The 23,076-nt window shown below is 38.2% G+C and overlaps 1 protein-coding gene across 1 annotated transcript in view; it reads right to left on the bottom strand.

Moving 5' to 3' along the window:
• Positions 1-3,419: 3,419 nt before the first annotated feature.
• Positions 3,420-23,076, bottom strand: part of KLHL14 (kelch like family member 14) — a 100,778-nt gene continuing 81,121 nt past the window's right edge. Inside the window, exons 5-9 of the mRNA XM_061169806.1 lie at positions 18,923-19,001; positions 10,873-11,063; positions 10,633-10,791; positions 7,614-7,771; positions 3,420-5,517 (exon numbers count right to left, since the gene is read on the bottom strand). Of these exons, the coding sequence (XP_061025789.1) occupies positions 5,377-5,517; positions 7,614-7,771; positions 10,633-10,791; positions 10,873-11,063; positions 18,923-19,001 (728 nt within the window). The 3' untranslated portion in view covers positions 3,420-5,376. The remainder of the gene's footprint in view (positions 5,518-7,613; positions 7,772-10,632; positions 10,792-10,872; positions 11,064-18,922; positions 19,002-23,076) is intronic.

Raw genomic sequence — 23,076 nt, 5'->3', positions numbered from 1 at the left:
TGTGTGGGAATCTCTCCCCTTTGACCTCTGCACCCCTGTTGCTGCGCTCTCCTCTGTGGCTCCAAAGCTTCCCCCCTGCCCACCCGCCGTCTCCGCCAGTGAAGGCGCTTCCTAGTGTGTGGGAACTTTTCCTCCTTCACAGCACCCTCCCAGAGGTGCAGGTCCCATCCCTATTCTTTTGTCTCTGAGTTTTCTTTTTTCTTTTGCCCTACCCAGGTACGTGGGGAGTTTCTTGCCTTTTGGAAAGTATGAGGTCTTCTGCCAGCATTCAGTAGGTGTTCTGTAGGAGTTGTTCCACATGTAGATGTATTTCTGATGTATTTGTGGGGAGGAAGGTGATCTCCACGTCTTACTCCTCCGCCATCTTGAAGGTCTCACCTCCACATTCTTTACATGATTTTCCCAGTAATGTTTTGAAGATGAGATTATCACTCCATATACAGATGACAGAACTGAAGTTGGAGAGACTAAATGATTCCCCAAGTTCACAAAGCAAGTCCCTTCCCCTGCTCACTCTTCCCAGTGGTTCATTCAGAACAACAATATAGCATTTGCCATAATGCACCATCATTAATTGTTCACTTTCCCCTCCAACACATCCTATTTGCATTTGGAAAAAGCAGTCAATCCACCAGGAATTCCTATGAGACTTCAAATAATGAAGAAATTTATTTTGTGAGCAGGAGAGTATGGTGGTTTGAGGTGGCCTAAGATTAAAGTCTTAGTTTGAATCCTTGCTCTGCTACCTATGAGCTGTGTAACTTTATCAAATAGTTTACCCTTTCTGAGCATGTGTCCTTACCTTTCACATACAACTCACATTTACTTTATAGAGCTGTTTAGAGGAGTAAATAAGAAAACATGTATAAAATGCCTAGTAGAGTGCCTGGCCCATAACAAACGTGAAGTTAGTGGAAGTGTTATGTTGTTTGTTATAATATTGCTGATATAACTTTGAATTCATAACTAAACCCTATTCCTTTATTCCTTTTCCCTAATTTAGTTCAATCAGTTCCCAAATGGCCCAGATTTGAGGGACTTGATGGGAAGCCAGGAGCCTGCCTTCTCTGTAAATGTAGGATGCCTTGGTCCTGCAGCCAAATGTTCACCTTCCCTCCTGCCTATTCCCATATGTCATTTTTTTGTACGTAGGGGATTTGGAAGGTCACAGAGGAAGAGTCCACTTAATAAGTGAAAAAATGGAAGGAGAGGTCACAATCAAGGATCACTTTGCCTGAAGTGATATAATTCCCCTGAGCCTGAATAGACAGTCTTAAATGTCAACTCACTCCAGCCATCTTGTTTTGTACATCTTCAGTGAGCTGAAAACACTAAGGTAATGCTGCTACTCCTGATAGTGTTAAGAACTGACATTTACTAAGTCCTTAATATATGCTAGGCAACAGCCTGGAATAGAATGGAATAAGCCACTCAAGCTTCAATTTGTAGAAGACTTTTTCCTTAGTCCTATTCCATTGTGCTGCATTCTTGAAGCACATTATCAGGACCTATCTCTAGAACTGAACCCTGTGTTTTTGCACCAAACCTATAGAGCCAGCCAATAACGCCATTAAGAAACCCCACCCAATATGTGGCCCATATTTAATGCTTGATGCAGAGCAGCACTTTACAGCTGTACAAATCAAACAGACTATTTGGATATTTTCTTCTTTTTTTTAATGAATTTATTTATTTATTTTTGGCTGCATTGGGTCTTCGTTGCTGCGTATGGGCTTTTCTCTAGTTGTGGTGAGCGGGGGCTACTCTGTTGCAGTGCACGGGCTTCTCATTGCGGTGGCTTCTCTTGTTGTGGAGCATAGGCTCTAGGCGCATGGGCTTCAGTAGTTGTGGCACGCAGGCTCAGTAGTTGTGGCTTGAAGGCTCTAGAGCGCAGGATCAGTAGCCGTGGCGCACAGGCTTAGTTGCTCCACGGCATGTGGGATCTTCCCTGACCAGGGCTCGAACCCGTGTCCCCTTCATTGGCAGGTGGATTCTTAACCACTGTGCCACCAGGGAAGTCCTATTTTCTTCTTATATTGACCTTTCTGCTGCTTCTTATTGCCATTTTATTTTCCACCAAAGTTCCAACATCCTCTAGGTCTGGCGCTTCTAGAAAGTCAGGCTTGATCAGTCATGGTCTTCCTCCTACCTCATCTACAGGAACTCAGTCTGTTAAGATACCCAGCAGTGTGTATTAATTGGCTTTGGTATGCTTTACCAATCTTATTTTGGCTGGTTTGCTTGTTCATTTAAAAATATTTTAACCTAGAGAACCAGGTTTAATCAGAAGCCTGGCATTTACAGTGATGCCTTTTGGGATATGTTCAATAAATACTTGGTATTACAGTGTTGATAATGATGAGTTTGCTAAGTGATGTAAGTGTCAAGCAGCTGGGAAAATAGAAATTTGGCCCTCACAGGGGAGAACAAACACAGGTACTAATTTTAAGACCACAGACACAGCCTAAGTAATTAAAAAATCTGGTCCTATACTCACTCCTCCAGGTTTAGCCAGTTTTAGTTTAGTTATGGACTTAAAATAGGTGGTCCCTTGGGATTAGGAAAAAGCCAAGTATATTTGCTTAACTGATCATGATAACTGGTCAGCACTTGAGCTTTTGGGGCTTCAGAGTATATGAAAGAAGTTCTGCAACAACTAGCCATTGGCTCAGGATAAGAAGCTACTATAGAGAAGGGCCTTTTCTGCTATGCTACACTAGCATGGAGAACTGAAGATTCACTGGGCAAAAGAAACTCCATTTCTCTTGCTTCTGTAGAATACTACAGAGGGTCAAATGACCCTCTAATTATCAGTTTAATCATTAATAATGGAATATTTGGCTGGGAAGCGTTAAATTCTTTCTAGTTTGCAGGCTCTTCACCTGGAAGCTTGCCCAAACCTGCAGCCACGTGCCTCAGTTACTCCTATTGTCTTCCATAGCCCAGTCCTTTCCTTGCCCTGCACAGCTTCTTTTTCAAATTTCTAAAAAGAAAATAAAATGGAACACTATATATTTATATAATTGCCCTAATTAAATATGTGATTCATTTATCCTAAGTGTGCAAGTATTGTTTAATGCACATGGTGCTTCTAACAATTTCTATAAATACTTGGTTATCAGATCTTGGATAAGTATGCCTTATTGCAACACTCTTACAGCGGAAAAACCAGATTCAATTCATGATTTTTAACTCACAACACTTTTCTCTGAAACATTCCATAATTTTTAACATTGTTCGCACTACATACATACTACATATTGCCAGGAAGCTAAATAAACTTGTAAAGTATATCTGCAGAATAAAAATATTTATGCATTTACCTATTACAAACCTTCAAACAATTTAATGTGTAGATTTATACACATGCTTTATCAGTCAGAATAGGAGAGACAGTTGAATTAGTACATAAAGTTTTTATTTAAAGTTTTCCCCTTCCAAGCAAGCTTCATTTACACATTCTAATACTGTACAAAATTTACATTCTCTGTGACTTATTTATTCGCTTTTCACTTTCTAATAGTTTGTGCCTTTCTGAAATACAGAAAGCTTTACTTATAGTTCTCATAAATGCTTTTATTTATTTTGGCTAGAAATAAAAAATAAATGAACAACAAGTCCAAGGAAAGCAAATACCCTTGTAGAAATGGTGACTTTCAGAAGAAATGGGGACCGTTGACGATAAAAGGTTTTGAAGGAGACCTTGTATTCTTCATGACGTCAGATGGGATTTTCTCACAAAGTACTATAACTTTTCTTTTTTTCTATATACTCATATGCGATCAAGGAAAAAAGAAATGAAAGTTGATTGCACTGGATATATATATATATATTTATATATATATTTTTACAACGGATCCTTTGGATCTGAACATACAAATAAATACAAAAACAACAAAGATTGCACTTTACTGTAGAAACGGCATTGGATTCTAGTACACCCATCCATCTGGACATGCTCCACAGTGAAAACTTATCACCAAGGCATTTTTAATCTGTGGCTTCCCTGCGAGGTTGTTTTTGAAAGACACACTTGTTGAGGGATTCAACAACATCTCTGGGTGATTCACAAAATATTTTAGGCTTTGATTTATTCCTAACTATTGTTGTGCCAGCTCTGAAGAGCTTGAAAAGCAAATCCGTGTTCCTGCTAGCTTTTCTCTTTTGATGGGCCGCATTGACACTGTCTCATGCTCTCCTGACCTTCTGGTCCTAAATTCCTCATGCTTCTCAAGACAGCTAGCTATTGCTCGCTTAACTGAGCCCAGGCATCTCTGGTAATGATAACAAAGAAATGTGATGAGTTGGGGGGAAGAAGAAGGGTCCGTCATGGGCTTTTCTAGAGCCACATCTAGAGCTTTTTTTAGAGCCGAAGGTGAGGAAGAGGGGGAGGTATTTTGTGGACAGAGAGAAAATGGGACAGTTCTTAAGAGAAATCTGTCTTTTCGTCCCTGAATTTCCGAAAGCACTCTCTCAGTTTTCATTAGGGGTTAAGTTTGGGTCAGATGTGCTATTTACAGAATATTCAATATTGCATGACTGTCTTTGTCAGTCCTATATTTTTGAAGCAAAGACCAGGTGTATTCACGACTTATATGCTGCTCCAAATGAGAAAGCGTAAGCCTCTATAAACTGAATAGTGACACAGCGTATTTTGTCTTAATCTTTCGGATAAAATGGAGGACACAGAAATTGTGACTCTGGCTAGCCTGGAACCTACAGGGCAGAAAGCAATTGCTACAAGAGCCAATATCTTTCTCTTCTACATTCCCACGAGGTGCTGTAAGGGGCAGAAGGTATATGAAATGAAGTTATATGGAAACAAAAATGTTCCTCTTTAATATTATATGATTTTCTATAACTGTGTTGCCTACGGACTCTGTGAAGTAGCCACAGGTTAGGAATATAGAATCAAGTGGCAATTTCTGTAATGCGGTGTGAGTATTTTGGTGGGTCAAATTTTGAATCATTCATGAACACAATATCCCCAAAACTTCAACATAGATCACATGCAGGTAGACTACAATGCACAATACTGATCTTAGGTCTCTCTGGGGGGCGCTCTCCTGTATTTCATCTTTCTCCTTTTGAAAGTTGAGATCCATGTGAGGAGTTTTTGTAAAGCTGGGACAAGTTAAAACCAGTCTGAAATGGAAGAGTCTGTCACCACAGGAAGTTCGGTGTAATCCGAGTTACAGACAGAGTACCTGTTCAAGAACAGGTCTTTTCCTTTTGTAGCTTCTTGTAAATCATCAGAAACCAAGAATGGGGTTTCGGCAGTTGTACCATTAGGATGTATTGTTCCTATTATAATAGGGATGTCACCTGTCATTGCTTCCTAGAATGTGATACTGTTCATTCCAGGGTTTCCTGGTGTTATTTGTTGTAAGGTACACAGGCAGGCAGGATAACTGTTGCACAGGCTGGGCCCGCCAGTGGTTCTGCTACGTCTCCTTCAAGTTCTGTCCAGCTGCCTTTTTCTGGACAATAGCATATTGTAGATGACTTGTAGGCTCCCTGGAATGGCAGAGCAGAGAGTCTTTAGAGAATTGCCACAGCAAGCTTATTTATCACACTTACATTAGGAAGACAATATTTTTTCTCTGCTCTTGCTAAAAAATTCCAAATGAAAGCAATGGATTTTAAACCATTGTACTCTAAGGGAAAATTTGGGATTGGCAAGATTTCAAAATCTGGGTTTTTGTATGTGTGTGTGACTAATAATAAAAGTCAAGCAGCTACAATACCCTAGATGATTTATAAATCCCTTATGATAACTTACCTCAAGTTGGAAATTATCCCTCTGGTTTAAGTTTAAAAAAAAAGGAAAATTTATCTTAAATATTCAAATAAAAGAAGTAAATTGGATTTTAGATTGTCACCTCACTTTTCCATTTTTATCTTACTACTATAGAGAATCAGAGATGGGGTTCAAAACCAGTTTAAAATAAACTGGAAATGAAGACGTGCCAACTTCTTCACACACTGACTTATTTATTTTGAAAAGGCCACATGAGAAATAAAAAATATCTTTAATCTTGTTTCCTTTGTCAACCTCTGAGGCTAGTGGTTGTATAATACTTCCCTTCCTAAACCAAAGCAGCTTTGTTTTTACCATAGGCAAGAAACAAACAAAAATCCCAACCAACATAATCGTTTTCTGAAAGTGTATTCCTGGTGTCTGGTTCCAAACATACATACTCTTGCAGCTATCACTTTCCACTAGTGAAAGAGCACGTGTACCAATATCTAGTGATATATGTCAATACACATTCACTTCCATATAATAGCTTTTTAAAGCTCCTCCAAACTTTATATAACAATCTTGTTGGATGCAAAAGAAATAAAACTAATTAATATTATTAAAATCCCAAATTAATCTTATAAAACCAACACATATAAATAGGAAAATATAGGAACGGTCATCATTTAAAAAGTGACTGTGTAGACCATTAGACCCTATGTGTCTTCTGATGTGATGTTATTTGAATTACACAGCCACCTCCTTACGTGTTTTCGTTAAAATAAATAAATAGATAGATAGATAGACAAATAAATAAATAGATAAATAAATAAATGGTACATAAATAACAAAAAAATTTAAAACAGAGAAAAGCTGAACTTAAGTCCTCATCTCTAGCTTTCAGTCTATAGGAAATAGGGAGACAGAGGACTATTTTTAAATGACAACATAGGAAATCATTAGGCAATTCGAGAGTATCAGATATTCTATAAGATAACTGACCTTGCTTTTTCAATATGACGATGGCATGGGACAGGAAGAGGGGCAGTAGTAATTCTCCAGATTGTAAGAGATGTTGAGATATAATAACCAAATACAAGTGAGACTTTTTGGATCCTGATTTGAACATACCAATTTGAAAAATACACTTTTATTCAAGTCAATGGGATAAACTTGAAAATGGATTGCCTATAAAGGAATTATTGTTAATTTTATTGAGTGTGATAATGATAGTGTGTTTACATAAGCAAGTGATTTTTCTTTAGAGGAATACTGGAGCATTTAGGGTGAAATAACATGTCTAGAATTTGCTTCAAATTGCTTCAACCAAAATTTTTTAAAGGGAGGATAGATGAAGTAAGTACTGCAAAGCACTGATGGATGTCAAAGTTGGATGGTGCATTTACAAGGGCCCATTGAACCCTCAGTTTTTGTGTATGTTTAGAAATTTTCATCATAAAGAGAGGGGAAAGTGGAAAGCAATGGCAAATTACATAATCCTAAATAGAATTTGTGGGTAACTGAACAATTAATTTCCATTTTTTATGCTTAGCTGGTCAGAAACTTTTCAGACTCTCCCAGTCAAACAGTTTTAATAGAACATTTGTAAAAACCACTTCAGTCTGACTTTTAGTTGGAAAGCATGGGGGTGGGAGGGAAGCAGAGACCTACCACATTTTGCGATACAATTGACCAGATAGCAAGACAGCTCTACAGCGACCACACTGATTCTATTTTATGGCTTAAAGCAATTTACTGCGTGCATATAAACATGTTACTCTTAAAAGGTACTTGTGTGGGTGGTAACACATTTGGAGAGAAGCAAAAAGGAAGCACAAATAAAAAGGAGGCGGTAAATGTGGACACATACCATACTCCAGCTGTAGCCTCCCACAAGGTAAATGCTGTCATCTAGCACTGCACAGCCAGGACCACTGCGACCCTCCAAAATGGGAGTCTGGAGAATATTCCACTGGTCACCTTTTGGGTCATAGCATTCCACGAGCATCACATCGAGGTGGGAGAAACCTAAGTGACATAGCAAAATGGAATCACCAAAGAATAAACTCTCAGGGTCCCAATTTAAGGCTGGGGCTTCTTTTTGCAAAAGGACTAGGACCAAGAAGTAGATAATTGTGTCTTTGAAGACACATGTATAAGCTGACTGGTGAAATTGGGAGACATGTCAGAAAGACCTAAGAAACAAACAGACAAACAAACAACCCTCCCCCCCATCCACCTCGCCACCGAAACTCCAACCCTGGATGCTCTGGATTACTTTAAAGCAAAAATGCCTGGCTAGATGTCACTGGTAAAAGCTGATTTACCTTGGAGTATCAGTAAAGGTTTACTTAAACCTTATTTAAAAAGGTTTAAAATAGTAATAGCTAAAGCAAGCATTTTATAGACTGCTTACAATAAGCTGGTTGTTTTCTAAGTGCTTTGTATAAAGGAGCTCATTTAACCCCCTCAAGCATCCTATAGATACCATTATATTCATTTTATAGAGGAGAAACTGAGGAACAGAGGGAGTTAATGACCTGAGTTAGTCATACAGCCATTAGATAGGCTGAGATTTGAATCCGGGTAAACAGGCTTCAAAGGTCACACTTCTACAGACTAAACTTTATTGCTTTTCTTAAGTGAATATTCACTTAAGTGAATATTCAAATATTCATTTGAGTTCTCTCAAAATCTTTTACTTTTTTCTTTCTTTTACAGTCTGACTATATGTATAAACAGCTGTGATGATGTGAATGGTTTCCAGTATCTACTAAGGATCAAGGTTTAGAGTAGGGGGCTATCTTCCGCTGAAAGACTTTTCCCACTTTTGATAAAATTTCTCAGTGGCTGGAGCAGTAACTAGGTTGCAGAGAACAACTCATTTCCCCAGACTCCACCGAAGCCCTGCCTTTCATTTAGGGAGTGAAAAATCCTTAATGGGAGCTTCAGGGTCACCGAGCAGACCAAACCTTTAAGGATTTTTTTTTTTTTAACGGTTAAACACATGCTATGGATGTTTGCTAGCTGACAATCACAACACATATGGTAAATTAGTCAACATACCGGTGTCTTCAAAGTAATTAAAGAGATAGACCAAAAATCAGAAAAATTTTCACTCTTCAAGTGGTGGACAGACTATTTCAGGCCACTGACTTTTTTACATAAAAATCACATAAGGGAGGAACACATTTGGGATAAATCACATTTGGGAGCAAGAGAGCAATGTGCTTACTGCGACCCTGTGATGCAATCCTTTCCTTTAACATTAAGAGTTTGATGACAAATGTTGAAGCGTTTATATGAAATGGGGATTTGGGCAAGTTTCCCTAGTGGCATCTATGAGGATATGTGTGCCTTCTCTGTACCGAGTGCATACGTTGGCTATAACCCTCACAATTACCAAGGAAAGGGTAATTACCCCTTTTTTACACACATGACGTAAATGTCTAGAGTAAGATCACACAACTCTTAAGTACATAACTGGGATTCAGACCCAGGCTTAGATGCAAAATCCATACCCTTTCCTCCTTTCACAATGTCTTCCTGAGCTAACCTAATTCTGATGTGCATGTGTTATTTTTCATTTAGGTTGTCATTACCCAAGTCTTTTCTGTTCAAGTATAACCCTAAATACTAAAAGTTCCTAAAATATTAGGCATTCTTGTGCAAAAGAAATTAGTAGGAGTCATATTTTAATGCAGAAAGCTACAAAGTTAATATAAAATACGTTGATGTAAAGGAATGAATGGTGTATGGATTGAAATGAAAGAGCACCAGTGAAGGCAAAAAAGAATGAAAAGGGAAGAGTTTGAAGCAGTAAAGATAAATTCCCTTCCACTGAGGAGATCTCTAAGGTAAGAAGCAGATCTAGCCCAGAATATTGACATTTCTGATTGAATATGAACTTGGAAATACTTACTTAAAAATTACACTTGTCCAGTATTTATTACATTTAGGGATAAATAGGTATTATGAAAAAGAGAAAAAATGTCTATATCTAACTCATGGTTTAAGATGGGTATATGATTGGAAAATAAATGCACAGAATCGCCTTATGTGCCATACCCAGGTGGCCTGTTTCTCATTTTGTTCAGTTTCAAAGATCATGGATGGTCAGAGCTGGAAGAGATTTTAGAGAACAACTTGACCACCTTCTTCATTTTCAGATGAGAAAACTGAAGCTCAAAGCAGTTCAATAATGTTCTCAATATCACAGGTCTCTCCACTTTCCTGTCAAATTCAGTGTTATACACATGCACGCAGACTACAAAAAAGTTGCAGTCACATACATACACGAGGAGGGAAATAGCCAAAATATGGCTCTAAAAAGACTATGCTTTAAATGTTACTGATTAAAAAAGCAAATGGAAAGAATTTGAGAATCATAGATGGTTCGATATTCAACTCTTCAAAGAAATAATTCTAAATTTAGACATGAAATTCTACTGTTTTCTTTAAGAAAAATCACATATACACTTCTTTGTGCTTCTCTGACTAAAGTTCTTTATGACTATTATAAAAACAATTTTCTGGAAAAAATCCATTACTATAATTTTGGTGACAAGGAATAATTTATTTTGCTGAATTCATTGTTACAACAAATTGTTTGTGCTTTTCAGTTATTAATGCTCTAGTTTTTAAAATTTTCTGTAGACATCATTATTCATTTCTTTAATGTATGTGGTTACTTCAAAATAATCCTATCTGCAGGAGAGCCAAAATAAGTGCTTGCCCAAGCCACGGGTACTGCTAATTTGCAAAGAGTAGATTTTATTTGGTCAACCTGTTTTTTTACTTGGTTAACTATGATTATCTAACAAGAAACCCCCTTAGCAAGAAATATGAGACGCAAATGTTATTGTGATTAAAAAAAAGAAAAAAAAGACCTTTCAAATGATTTCCTCCAATTGCATACAAGCGATCATTCATTACAGCCAAAGTGTGGATGGCGCGTTTTGTGTTCATATCTTGTTTTCGAGCCCAGACATCCATGACAGGGTCATAGCAATACAGCCATGGGACATATTCTCCATTGTGTACACCCCCTGTGAATTAAGCATAGACACACAAGTCAAGAAAATGCCTTGGAACTGAACTTTGTAACACAAAGTGGATGAAAGACTTGCCTGAAATGTATATTTTCCCATTGTGCACTGCTCCCGCATGAGCTGCCAGAGGCTGTGGCAAAGGGGACACATAACGCCATTCATTTGTTTCTAGGTTATAGCACTCCACGCTGGACAAGTAGCCAGTTTCATTCCGTCCACCAATAACGTATAAATGTTTGTCCAACCGACATGCATAGAAACTGGCTCTTCTACAATGAAAAAAACCAAAAAACAAAACAACCCAATGTAAATCACAAAAGGAGCCCAGTCAGTCACAGGAAGGGGGGACATCCTGTTTCAGAAAGGGGTGCAGACCTTTGGAAATTACACAGATAGCTCCCTTCTAAATCTGAGACCTTGTACAGCAACCATCTGCAGTGCCCATGCTGGTTAACATTATCGATACTAAAGTCACAGTAGAGGAGAAATTCACAAACTCTTTGTTTCAGCTCTTTTTATCTTGCTTTTTATACACTGTTAAAGTGTTCACTAATGTTTGGGATATTTGGTACCTTGTAAGGATATCACAGCTCAGTAAGACAAAGTGAAAAATGAGGTAGATAATGCAACAATAATAAATTATCTTGACATTCACTTGCTTTATGGTCCTTCAAGGGTCATTGTTCCCAATTTATAAGAGAACTACATCATCAAAATTTTTCTTCAATTATCATTTTTTTCTTTTTTCCTCCCAGTACGACTGCAAATAGAGAAACTTTTTCAACTGAATATAGTGTTGAAATCTTGCTCTTATATAACCCATATTGGGAATTTCATCTACGTAGCTTTTGGTGTTGATTCTTACGAAGCTATAAGAATATTTTAAAGTCTCTTTTCAAGAGAGACTATTTATTAAATTATCCTACCTGCCATCAAAGGCAAAAGACATGCAAGCTGTGTTGAAAGGACTGGAGACAGGGAGGCCAGTTCTGAGGGAGAATATAATCTAGGAGTGAGAGATTGAGGACCTGAATTAGAGTTTTAGTAGAAGACATGAAAAGAGGTGATGCAAGATATTTTAAAGGAGGATGTAAAGCTTAGTTACTAATAATATATGACAGCTGAGGGAGAAAAGAGGTTGGAAGAGGACTCAAAGATTTGGAGTTAGGATGACTAGGTTGAAATCTTAAGCAAGTCCTTGACCTTTTGCTTCTTTTTTTCTCATTCATGCTACAGGAATAATATACTTCATAAGGATAACGTATGGTTCAATACTGAAAAAGTACAATCATGAAGTGCCAAGCCCCTCAGAGAACATAATTTATGTTTGTTGAATTAATGGTCTTTATAAAAATTGATGCAAAGACTCTTGGACAATGTCAACAGCAAAATGAGGAGCCCTAGAAGTTTTAAATCAGGTAAACCTATATTGTTTGGAGATTTTCCAAGTTGTGTTTACTAAGTGTCAAAACCACTGGGAAGCAGTATATAGCATCTTGATGAAAAGTCTGTTCTCTGGAATCAGATTGCCTGGCTATATGACTTATTGGGTGTGTGGGCTTTGACATGTTACTTAACCCCCTCAGCCTCAGATTGCTCATCTGTAACATAGAGATTATGATGGTACCTTCCTCATGGGGCTGTTTGTGAACACATGTGTAAAGTGCTTGTCATAGTGTCCAACATTTTGTTCATGCTCAGGAACTATCAGTTGATATTATTTGGATAAAAATGTTTTAAAAATCAGCTATCAAGATGTTTGCATATAAACTTTTCTGAATAGTATTTTAAGTGATGACTAAATTCTTTAGTGTTTTTATATAATTTATACCATAAATGTATGGCATACGTTGTGGATGGTGATATATGCAGTTTTATTTTATTTTTTCCAGCTTTATTGAGGTATAATTGACAAAACTGTAATACATGTAAAGGGTACAATGGGATGATTTGATATGTGCATACACTGTAAAATGATTTTCACAATCAAATTAATTAACACATCCACCAGCTCATGTAGTAACTTTTTTTCGTGTGAGAACACTTAAGATCTACTCTCTCAGCAAATTTAAAGTAAACAATACAGTATTATTAACTATAGTTACCATGCTGTACATTAGATCCTCAGAATTTACTTATCTTATAATTGAAAGTTTGTACCCTTTGACCAATCTCTCCCTATTTTCCCCACCCTTATCCCCTGACAACCACCATTCTACTCTGTTTCTTTAAGTTTGACTTTTAAAATAAGATTCCACATATAAGTGATATCATACAGTATTTGTCTTTCTCAGTCTGGCATTTCACTTAGCATAATCACCTTCAGTTTCATCCATGTTTGTCATGCAAATGGCAGGGTTTCCTTCTTTTCTATGGCAGAATAATATTCCATTATATATATTCACCACATTTTCTTTATCTATGTATCTGTCAACAGACACTTAGGTTGTTTCCATATCTTGGCTCTTGTGAATAATGCTGCAGTGAACATGGGAGTGCAGATATCTCTTCAAGATACTGATTTTGGTTCCTTTGGATACAGTGTATGCGAAAGTGGGATTGCTAGATCGTAAGGTTCAGTTTTTCTGGATAGTCCTAGAATTGTTAGCATCATTGATAATTTGAGAGTAATATTTTGGCTATGGTTTTTTTCCCTATATTTTCTTGATGGTTTTGAAAGAAATATGTGTTGTGCAAAACTCAGAAAGATGATGAAAGGAAAAAGAGAGAAGGATAAAAATAGGAAGGAGGATAAAGAGCAAGTGAGATAGATTTCATTAAATAAGGGTTGTTGTTATCCTGGGCCCATGTCTTCTGAGGCATATATGAAGCTCTGAAATTGTAAAAAGATGTTTTTAATAAAATGTCATGGGGCTTCCCTGGTGGCGCAGTGGTTGAGAATCTGCCTGCTAATGCAGGGGACAAGGGTTCGAGCCCTGGTCTGGGAAGATCCCACATGCCGCGGAGCAACTGGGCCCGTGAGCCACAACTACTGAGCCTGCGCGTCTGGAGCCTGTGCTCCGCAACGAGAGGCCGCGATAGTGAGAGGCCCGTGCACCGCGATGAAGAGTGGCCCCCGCTCGCCACAACTAGAGAAAGCCCTTGCACAGAAACGAAGACCCAACACAGCCAAAAATAAATAAATAAATTAATTAATTTTAAAAAAATTGTTAAAAATGTCATGTATTTTATATATTTATATATATATGTATATATGTGCATTTTTTGGAATATGTTTGGAGAAAGATTTTGGGGGGAAGTTTTTAATCAGATTATCAAGGGGATTGATAACCTAAAAAATTTGGGATTTCCTGGTATAAAGAAGTAAAAACTCATCTAAATATAAAATTAGGTTTAAAAACAATAGCAAAATTAAGTGCACACAGGTGGACCACTGGTTCCTTCCATTTCTCTAACCAGATTTCAATTGGTCTCTTATTGAATATGATAGGTCAAGGTTATTTTACTAGCGCTTTTACCTTCCCAAGTTAAAATATTTGATTGAAAAGACCGACTCACGTCTACAAAAATCTGTACTAAAGTAACACAGATATTTCTTTGCATCGTTGACACCAGGTTAGGTCAGTGTCCCTCTTCCATATGATTCTATGACAGGTTTTGGAGCGTCTGAAATAATTAATTTACTAATTTTACTAATAGGCCATCTTTAGTGGGCCAATCCCATCGTTTGGACCATGTGGGTAATGTACTATATTCTGAGTTCTTCTGTGTATTATGTACTATATTCTGGTTTAGAAGAGAAAAATGTTAGTCATGACAAGTATGAAAATCCTCTATTTAATGAAGTTTAGATAGTGGAGAATAAGAGAAAGATCTTTTGGCAGTGTGAACTCCTTCTATCTTGTCTAAAGTTCAGTTTTCTCACTCTTTCTGTTCTGGCTCCTTCGGTCCTCTCTTAACCCGAGGGAGCCTGTTGGAACTCTCTGTTTTTAGCCCAGGCGTTCCTAATCTGAGGCTCCGTGTACGCCTAGCTTTATCCACACAGTGTCACTGTTAGGTTCTGAACGGGAAAAAAAAAAAAAAAAATCAGTAGGTTTCACTTCCTGACTAAAAGTGCATTTTTATGCAGAAATTTTAATAGTGAAGGTTCTGAGTCTCTGACTTATTCCCTTGCATGCCCAAAGTGACAATTCACGAAATGCATTATAGAAACACTGGATAGTTAATGGTCTATCAGCAACTGTGAACATTTGCTCCAGGCTAAAATTTTACCATACCAGGTCCCTCCTGGGAATGCTCCCTGCCCCACCTACCCACATGAAGAGCACACCTGATTAGGCTGTTTTATTTTGGGGAAAAAGGAAGCTCAAGATTATTGAAGATTTTTTAATGGAATTACACTATTTGTATTTCAAATTGTTCTTCTCTCCCTCCTCCACCCCTCCACCCCCTGTCCCAATGCCAGAGAGGATATTCAATGAATTGAGATAAGTTTAAAAAGACTACCAATGACCTCTACAAATATACTTTGAACCTGTGTATTGTACAGATCTTTACAAGTTCTTTCTGACCCTTAGGTCAGAAAACTGAGATTGTATCTCAGTTTCAACTTTTGACTTCTACCATCATGTTAAAAACAACAGATTTTTTTAAACACAATATTGTCTCCCATTGTTTCTTGTAAGGCTGCTAGAAACATAGTATTTAAATTTGGAAACATCTTTGTTGTATTTGCTTCCGGCATTTCACTTAGTTTGTGAAACTTAAACTTTGTTACTGGTGCTCTCCAAATGGCTTTCTCTCTCCCTCCCTCCTTTCTTTTTCTTTTCTGTTTCCAAGACTAGCTAGGGGGTAATATCTCCACAAGAATAATACCTAAAATGTCTACTTTTTTGGAAAACAACATTAAAGTCACCAAAGCATTTTTATTGATCCAAGTGTTCATTTTTGCCCTCTTCTTACTGAAGAATCAAATCCTAAATCTGAGACCAAAACAACTCAACAGCTTTACATTTATCTTTGTACTTTTGTCTAATTACTTCTGTCCGTAACCTCATAGGCAGCAGGCATACAATTCATGAGTTGACCTATGGTTGAGTAAGCCTGGAGGTCACGTGCCCATTTCTCTGCTGAACTGGGAGGGTGTTCTGCACTTTTTATAAATTTATTTATTTATTTTTATTTTTGGCTGTGTTGGGTCTTCGTTTCTGTGCGAGGGCTTTCTCTAGTTGCGGCGAGCGGGGGCCACTCTTCATCGCGGTGCGCGGGCCTCTCACTGTCGTGGCTTCTCTTGCTGCGGAGCACAGGCTCCAGACGCGCAGGCTCAGTAGTTGTGGCTCACGGGCCCAGTTGCTCCGCGGCATGTGGGATCTTCCCAGACCAGGGCTCGAACCCGTGTCCCCTGCATTGGCAGGCAGATTCTCAACCACTGCGCCACCAGGGAAGCCCCTGCACTTTTATTATATTCTTTTGGACACTCTGATTAGGTAAGATAATCCTAGGAATTTGCCCAGCCAGCTCTGTAAGAGTGGGTGACCCCAGAGGTGGCTTTCAATGTGTTTCTATTATTCTCAATCAGTTTGGTAACTTCTCAGCATAATAACAACTTCTCAGCAGTTAGGCAGCAGCTAATGGAAGGAGGGAGGTGGGGAACTTCTGGTGAGTTTGACTCATGATCTATACAATGCAAAATTAACTCAAATGTCTCAAGAAACCTCTTTTCTGATCTGAAGAGTATCTCATATATTTTAGATTTTTTCCCCTTCTTTGTTTAATCACCAATTAAACCATGCTGGTAGCTAACTGTACTTGCTATGTTGAATGGAAGCTCGGCAATGACAGGAAAATTTCATTTTAAGTTATGGATTGCTGCCTGGGTCAACCAACCCATAGGAGATATGGAGCTAGAAGATTGACTGGGCATTTGTGAGATCTGCCTTTTCCCATTCAGCTCTGGAAGGAGCTCTTTATTTGGTCTATCGAGTTGATTGTTCTAAATCTAAAAAAAAACTTCTTTTACTAGGGACCTGACATGATATACCATAATGACTTCGAAAGAAACGTTAAACAGTCCATCCTGTCAACGGTGGCTGCCGGGCGCCGACAGACCATGGCAGGTCTTTTTATCAGGTCAATGAGCTGCTAAAAATTGTCTAAGTAGGACCCTGCCATGATAGGCCATAGTGCCTCAGAGGAAGTCATTATAGAATATCAAGTAAACAATACACATTTAAAAAAATTACTAATTAGGTTTTGCAGCAATACTTCTCATCCTTAGGGGCTCTACAGTGAGATAATTGACCGCGACGTGAGTTATGCCTCCCAAACCCAAGGCGTGAAGGTTAATTATTGTGGTGAACAGCCCCCAGCAAAGGCGACCATAGTGATGAGATGCTGACATTTCAAACATGTTATTGATGTGTATTTTTTAAATGTTTTTTAATAAAATTTTTTGGAATGGTTTTGATTAAAGGGTAAAGTGATGCAGCTACAATAACAGCAACCAGAAAATAACCCCAAAAGGAGAGAAACAAGGTACTCTGGAGAAAGACATCAGGAGAGGCTTTTATATATACATGTATACACAACAGGAGGATTGAGAAGTTTGTCAGGATATTAATTGACTCAGAATAATTTCTTGAGGTACCTTACAACTAGACATTCCCTACCAGTGTCTATGGTCCTTAGACTATTTTGTGCCTCATCATTTTCAGTGTATAGCTTTTAGTCTCCTGAAAGAGAGTTTTAATATGCTTATATGGAATGCAAAGTTAGATATTGTTTCTTTATAGCAGAGATTCATACTCTCTTTCTGTAGTAATGTACCTTTTTGAGGAATGGTATGATCTGAAAATTTCTTTTTAACTTTGAATTTATGATTAAGGATTTAACTTGATCTCAGTGTAATCTGATTGAATGTTTAAAGAAGGAGATGTTAAGGTTATGAAGGAAATAAGAAAGAAAATTACTTCTTAGTCCAATCGAGAAGAGGAAATAGGTTGCAGCTTATCGTTACTATTATATTGGAAAATTTGCTCAAGAAGATGTTGAGATATTATTTGAAAAGAACCAAGTGTTCTAACTTTAGTACGTGAATTTACATGTGCATATTAAGACATAGTGTCCTGCCTAAGTAACAGTCAGGAGAACTGAATATGTATAAACATAGATGCTTTATTGTCCTTTGATGCTAGGAGAACTGGGTGAGATAAACACTGCATACATTAAAAATGAGAGGACACTTTGCAAAACTGTTTTCTTTGTAAGCTAACAAATCACCTGTTTTTGAATGTATGATGGGGAGATTTTGAGGAGGTAAATGCAATGAATTTGAGATTGTGAGACTTGAAAAGTTCAATATTGAAATTTCTGCATCGAAGTATATACATATCATTGTGAGAATGGTATTTTATATTTCAATGATAAGATTTAAATATATTATAACTAAGAAGAGTGGAATAGCCAGTGAAATTGTAGCTCTGCTTGTCAAAAAAAAAAAAAACAAAACCAATTCAACGTGGAAAAGGAAGACAAGTCATGGAGGGCATTATGCTAAGTGAAATAAGTCAGACAGAGAAAGACAAATACTGTATGCTATCACGTATATGTGGAATCCAAAAAATACAACAAACTATTGAATATAACAAAAAAGCAGCAGACTCACAGATATAGAGAACAAACTAGTGGTTACCAATTGGGAGAGGGAAGTGGGGAGGGGCAAGATAGGGGTAGGGGATTAAGAGGTACAAACTATTTGGTATAAAATAAGTTACAAGAATATATTGTACAACACGGGGAATATAGCCAAGATTTTATAACTATAAATGGAGTATAACCTTTAAAAATTGTGAATCATTATATTGTACACTTATATTGTATAGCAACTATACTTCAATAAAAAAGTGAAATTTAACTAGTAACAAAAAAAGCAAGACAAGTCATACAAATTTTTTCTTCCTCCATTGGGACAAATAATTGACTTATTTGATTATTTTTTCCATTGAGTTAATAAGGCAGTTAGTCTAAGTTAGCCAGGCCAGGTTTTGTATTTGACTACTGTGTCTTTCATTGGCTCTGTTTAGCGTACCTTATCATGGAAAACTATTCAGCATCCTTGCTTCCAGTAAAGCAGCCACAAATGTCTCAGACCTAAGAAATAGACACTTACCTTTCTTGCATGGGCGGAAGTTGTATCCAGCTATTAAATCGGGGATCATATCTGCTGACAAAATTTGTACTGTGTTTTCCTGTAAAAATACATTTGAGACACTTAAAACTTAAATTCCTTTGTTGTTTTGCACATTTAAAAGTATTTTATAAGATGCCTCTGTTCTCAGGTTTAACAAACAGATGAATTAAGTAGAGGGACTATCTAACACAGTATGAGAAGTGATAAGTCACAAGAAAAATTTATGTGCCCCTTCAAACGTTTTTCCTTTATTTCTTCTTTTCTCCTCCACTTTTTCTGGGGGAGTGATGAGTTGGAATAAAAATAAATCAACCACAATAATATAAGCAAGTATGTTTACCAGACTAGTTTTATCCCAAAGTTAGGGTAAAATTTCTGTATTTTGGTGTTTATAGGTTTTAAAAACATGAAGTTATTGTCTATACATAATCAGTTCTAGAGACTAACTTGTGTGATATCTCTGGATAGAACCTTTTTCTAAATGATGCAAGAATTCTAGCAGTGGAAGAGTCTACTCTGTCTCCAGGGAAACAATAGCAATCACTACAATAAGAGTTTGCGTTAAGAAATCAGTTGTAGGCTATGACTGTCATGCAAGTTCTGTTTGTGCATTTGGGGAAAGCACAGTTGCTGTGATGTATCACAGGTACCTTTACTGAAATGGGAAACATGCGTCCTCAGAGCTGGTTAACAAGCTTATCTCCTCTGTTGAGCCTAAGAAACACAGTAATGCCTCCAAGGTATTAAAATGAATCTCGTTTTACATACAGATTGACACCAAAGCAAGAAATAGAAGCAAAAGAGTGTATTCCATTTTCTGTGTAGCAACTGACATGACAATCATCTAAAGCACCTGAAGTCTCAACTCTAAAAGTCCGTTTTTCATTAATGTATGTGTAACTAACCATTGAAATATAGGTACCAAACTTCACCACAGGAATAAACAGATAGGATTGTGTGTGTGTGTGTGTACACGCACTCACACGGGCATGTATACACAACACAATTATTAGTTGCAAGAATATATATTGAGCGCTCACTATGTGTCTTATGTGTTCTAGGTTCTGGGAATATGTTGGTAAACGAGAAAGACAAAGTCCTCGTTCTTGTAAATAAATAAACACAGACTTGTAAATAAATACATATATAATAATGCTATATTTTCTTTACCAAATGCCAGAAAGAAAAATAAAGCAGGGATTGATAGAGGGGAAACCAGTTTCAGTAGGATGGTCACCTGCTCACAGATATCTTCTGCAAGCCATGCAAATATCTACAGAATTAGCATCTCAGGCAGTGGGGAAGGTGAGTATAAAGTCCCTGGGCTGGCCATGCATTCAAAACCAGCAAGAATGTTGGGGTGACTTGGACAGAAGTCGAAGTATATCAAGGTCCAGACACGGTGTGTCTTGTGGACTGGTGTCAAGTTTCATCTTTTGTCATAAGAACATCAGGAAGTCACTGGAAGGTTTTGAGCAAATGAGAAACATGGCCTAATTTACCTCTTATCATGATCACTCTGGCTGTTGTGTAAAAAACTAGACCATACAAGGGCTGCTCTGGAAGTGGGGGACCTGTCACGAGGCCATCGCAAGAGTCAAGGCAAGAGCTGGCTTGAGTGGAGGTAGAGGCAAGATATGGTCAAGTTTGGGATCTATTCTATGGGCACAGCCAATAAAATTTTCTGATAGATTGAGCATTGGTATAAGAAAAAGTGAGTAATTAAAGACGACTGCTAGGTTTTTAGCCAGCGGAACTGGATGGAAGGTCATGCAATTGGCCGAGGTGGGGAAGACCAGGCAGGGGTAGTTGGGGGGTTAGGGAGAGAAGCCATGAGTTCTGTTTTGGACTTAACCTTGAGAGGCCTATCGGATCTCAAAGCATGAGTGGCTGGTAGGCCATTGGCTAAATGAGGCTGCAGGTGCAAATTTTGGAGTCATTAGTCAAGAGATATTGTTTAAAATCAAAGAACAAGATGAAACTCTTAGGGAAAGGGTATGGAAATGGAAGATAATGAGTGCTGGAAATGAGCCCTGGGGGAGAAGAAGAAAAACTAGCAAAGAAAAGGAATTGTCAGAAGCAGGAGGAAAAGTATGGTGGTATTTTAGAAGCCACGTCAAATAGTGTTTCAAAAAGAGAAGTGAGCAACGGAGAACTGACCATAGGATTTGGAAACATGGGGGTTGGTGGTGACCATGACAAGCATTGTTTCAGTGGATAGGAGGGCCTGAAAGCCTGAGTGGGGACTCCTCAGGAGAAACAAAGATGTAAGAAAGCAGAGGCAAGAGGATAAGCAATGCTTCTTAGGACTTCTGACACAAAAAGAAGATTATAGCAGGAAGATGCAGCATCGAGGGAAAATTTTATTTAGTTCTTGGTTGTGTTTTTCAATTCAGAAGTACTCCAAAGTCCTTGAGTAGGCAAAAGGGAATGAGGAATAGGCTTTAAGTTGGAGCAGAAACAGTAATAAGAGAGATATGTTTTATCTAAAATATACGGGTAGCAATGGATTTGGTAGTAGCAAGATGCAGATTTTATCTTTTGATTGCTTCTGTTCTCATTGGACTAAGAAGCAAGGCTATCAGCTGAGAGTGAGGAGGGAGGTTTTGGAGAAAGGTATTTGAGGAGAGAGAAGGTGTGAAATAGTTAACTCAGAGGGTGGAAGAGTGCATTGACGAGGGAAACTTAGTGGAGTTGGCTAGTAGCCAGCATGGTTCATTAGTGGCCAGCATGGCCATATGGTTTTCTATGTCTACGTTTAGTTGCTCAGGGGGAGGGGAGAGGTGGAAGAGAGTTGGGTTTAACCAGGACCAGGGCTTTACCAGGCAAGTATAATAGGAGAGAAGGACACGAGGGCTGCAGGTGTATGCACTAATGTGATTATAAGGATGGGCAATAGAATATAAGCTCAGTAAGGAGGGAAGTAAGGGCATGAGGGGATGATGGACAATGAAAAAGTGGTAGGGTAGAGTGAAGGAGGTGGCATTTCCAGGATAACAGTGGGTAGCTGCCACATAAAGGGGCAGCAGGTGGTAAAATCTGAAGACATCCTTTAAAGTGGTGAGTTTTAAGGATGTGGGAGTGGCAATGAAGAAGAAGTAGAAAAGCTATTGGCCTCCAATAATGTGAAATATAAGGGCGGGGGTGGGGAACAGAACATAGTCCCCATTGAAGAGGGTGGCTGGGAAAACAGTCCTCTCAGAGAATAGCCAGGCTTTGATTAGAAAAGAAGCTGAAGGGACCATTTAGGGAAGAGTTTAAGGATTATAGGGATCTTGTTGATGTGAGATCATGAGTTCCAAGGATTGCATGGGAGGGTTTGGATGGCCTGGTTGGGTGGTAAGTCAAGTTTTATTTGGGGATTACAGAAAGAGTTGGGGATTGCAGAAAGAGTTAAGAGTGCCACAAGTGAGTATGACCCAAAAGACTTGGATCCCACAAAGGGAGGCTCCAACCCAAGGAAGGATTATGTCTAGAGTTGGTTTATAAGAAAGTTTTTGTAGAATTTGCAATCATCTCCCTGTAGAATAAAAGCCACTCTTGATAGTCAGGTTTCAAGGTTAATTCCCAAATGTATCTGAAGATCAGGGTTGTTAAGAGGAAAGTAGAATATACACACCATGTATAAGAGTGTTTCTCTGTGAAGTTTGGTTTAGAATTTCCATTTGGAGGAAGACATCTGCCTCCTTTCAGCAATGGGACAGATGCCTTCACATGCTGAGCACTGGTGGTGAAAATCAGCTATTTGCTTTGCTTATTGGTGGTAATGGCAGTGGCCTTCACTCAGAGAAAAGGCTAAGCAGGGACTGGTGTGATTTCGATGGAAGATAAAGAAAGAGTTTCCAGAGGCAGAGTCGATGGTGTGAAAAAAGGGCAAGGATGGAGGATGGGAAGATAAAAAGAAGAAAGATGTTCTAAAGTTGGCAAAGGATGTGCAGAGGGGATAATAAATCTCAGAAGGAATGAGTGTGGTAGAGTGAGGAAAGTGAGATAAAATGGGGACATTCATTTCTTCCTTGTGGCTTTCATTGACACTGCTTAGAAGCTTGAGAGGGGTAGCCACATGCAATGGAATTTTGGAATACTCTTCACTCCTTTAGTTTCTTCTCATCTTTTCCATTTTCTTCTAACCC

Source organism: Eubalaena glacialis, chromosome 15, assembly GCF_028564815.1.
Source record: "Eubalaena glacialis isolate mEubGla1 chromosome 15, mEubGla1.1.hap2.+ XY, whole genome shotgun sequence".
Classification (NCBI taxonomy): domain Eukaryota; kingdom Metazoa; phylum Chordata; class Mammalia; order Artiodactyla; family Balaenidae; genus Eubalaena; species Eubalaena glacialis.
Note: the sequence above shows the minus strand (reverse complement) of the source record. Positions and strands in the feature narration are given on the sequence as shown.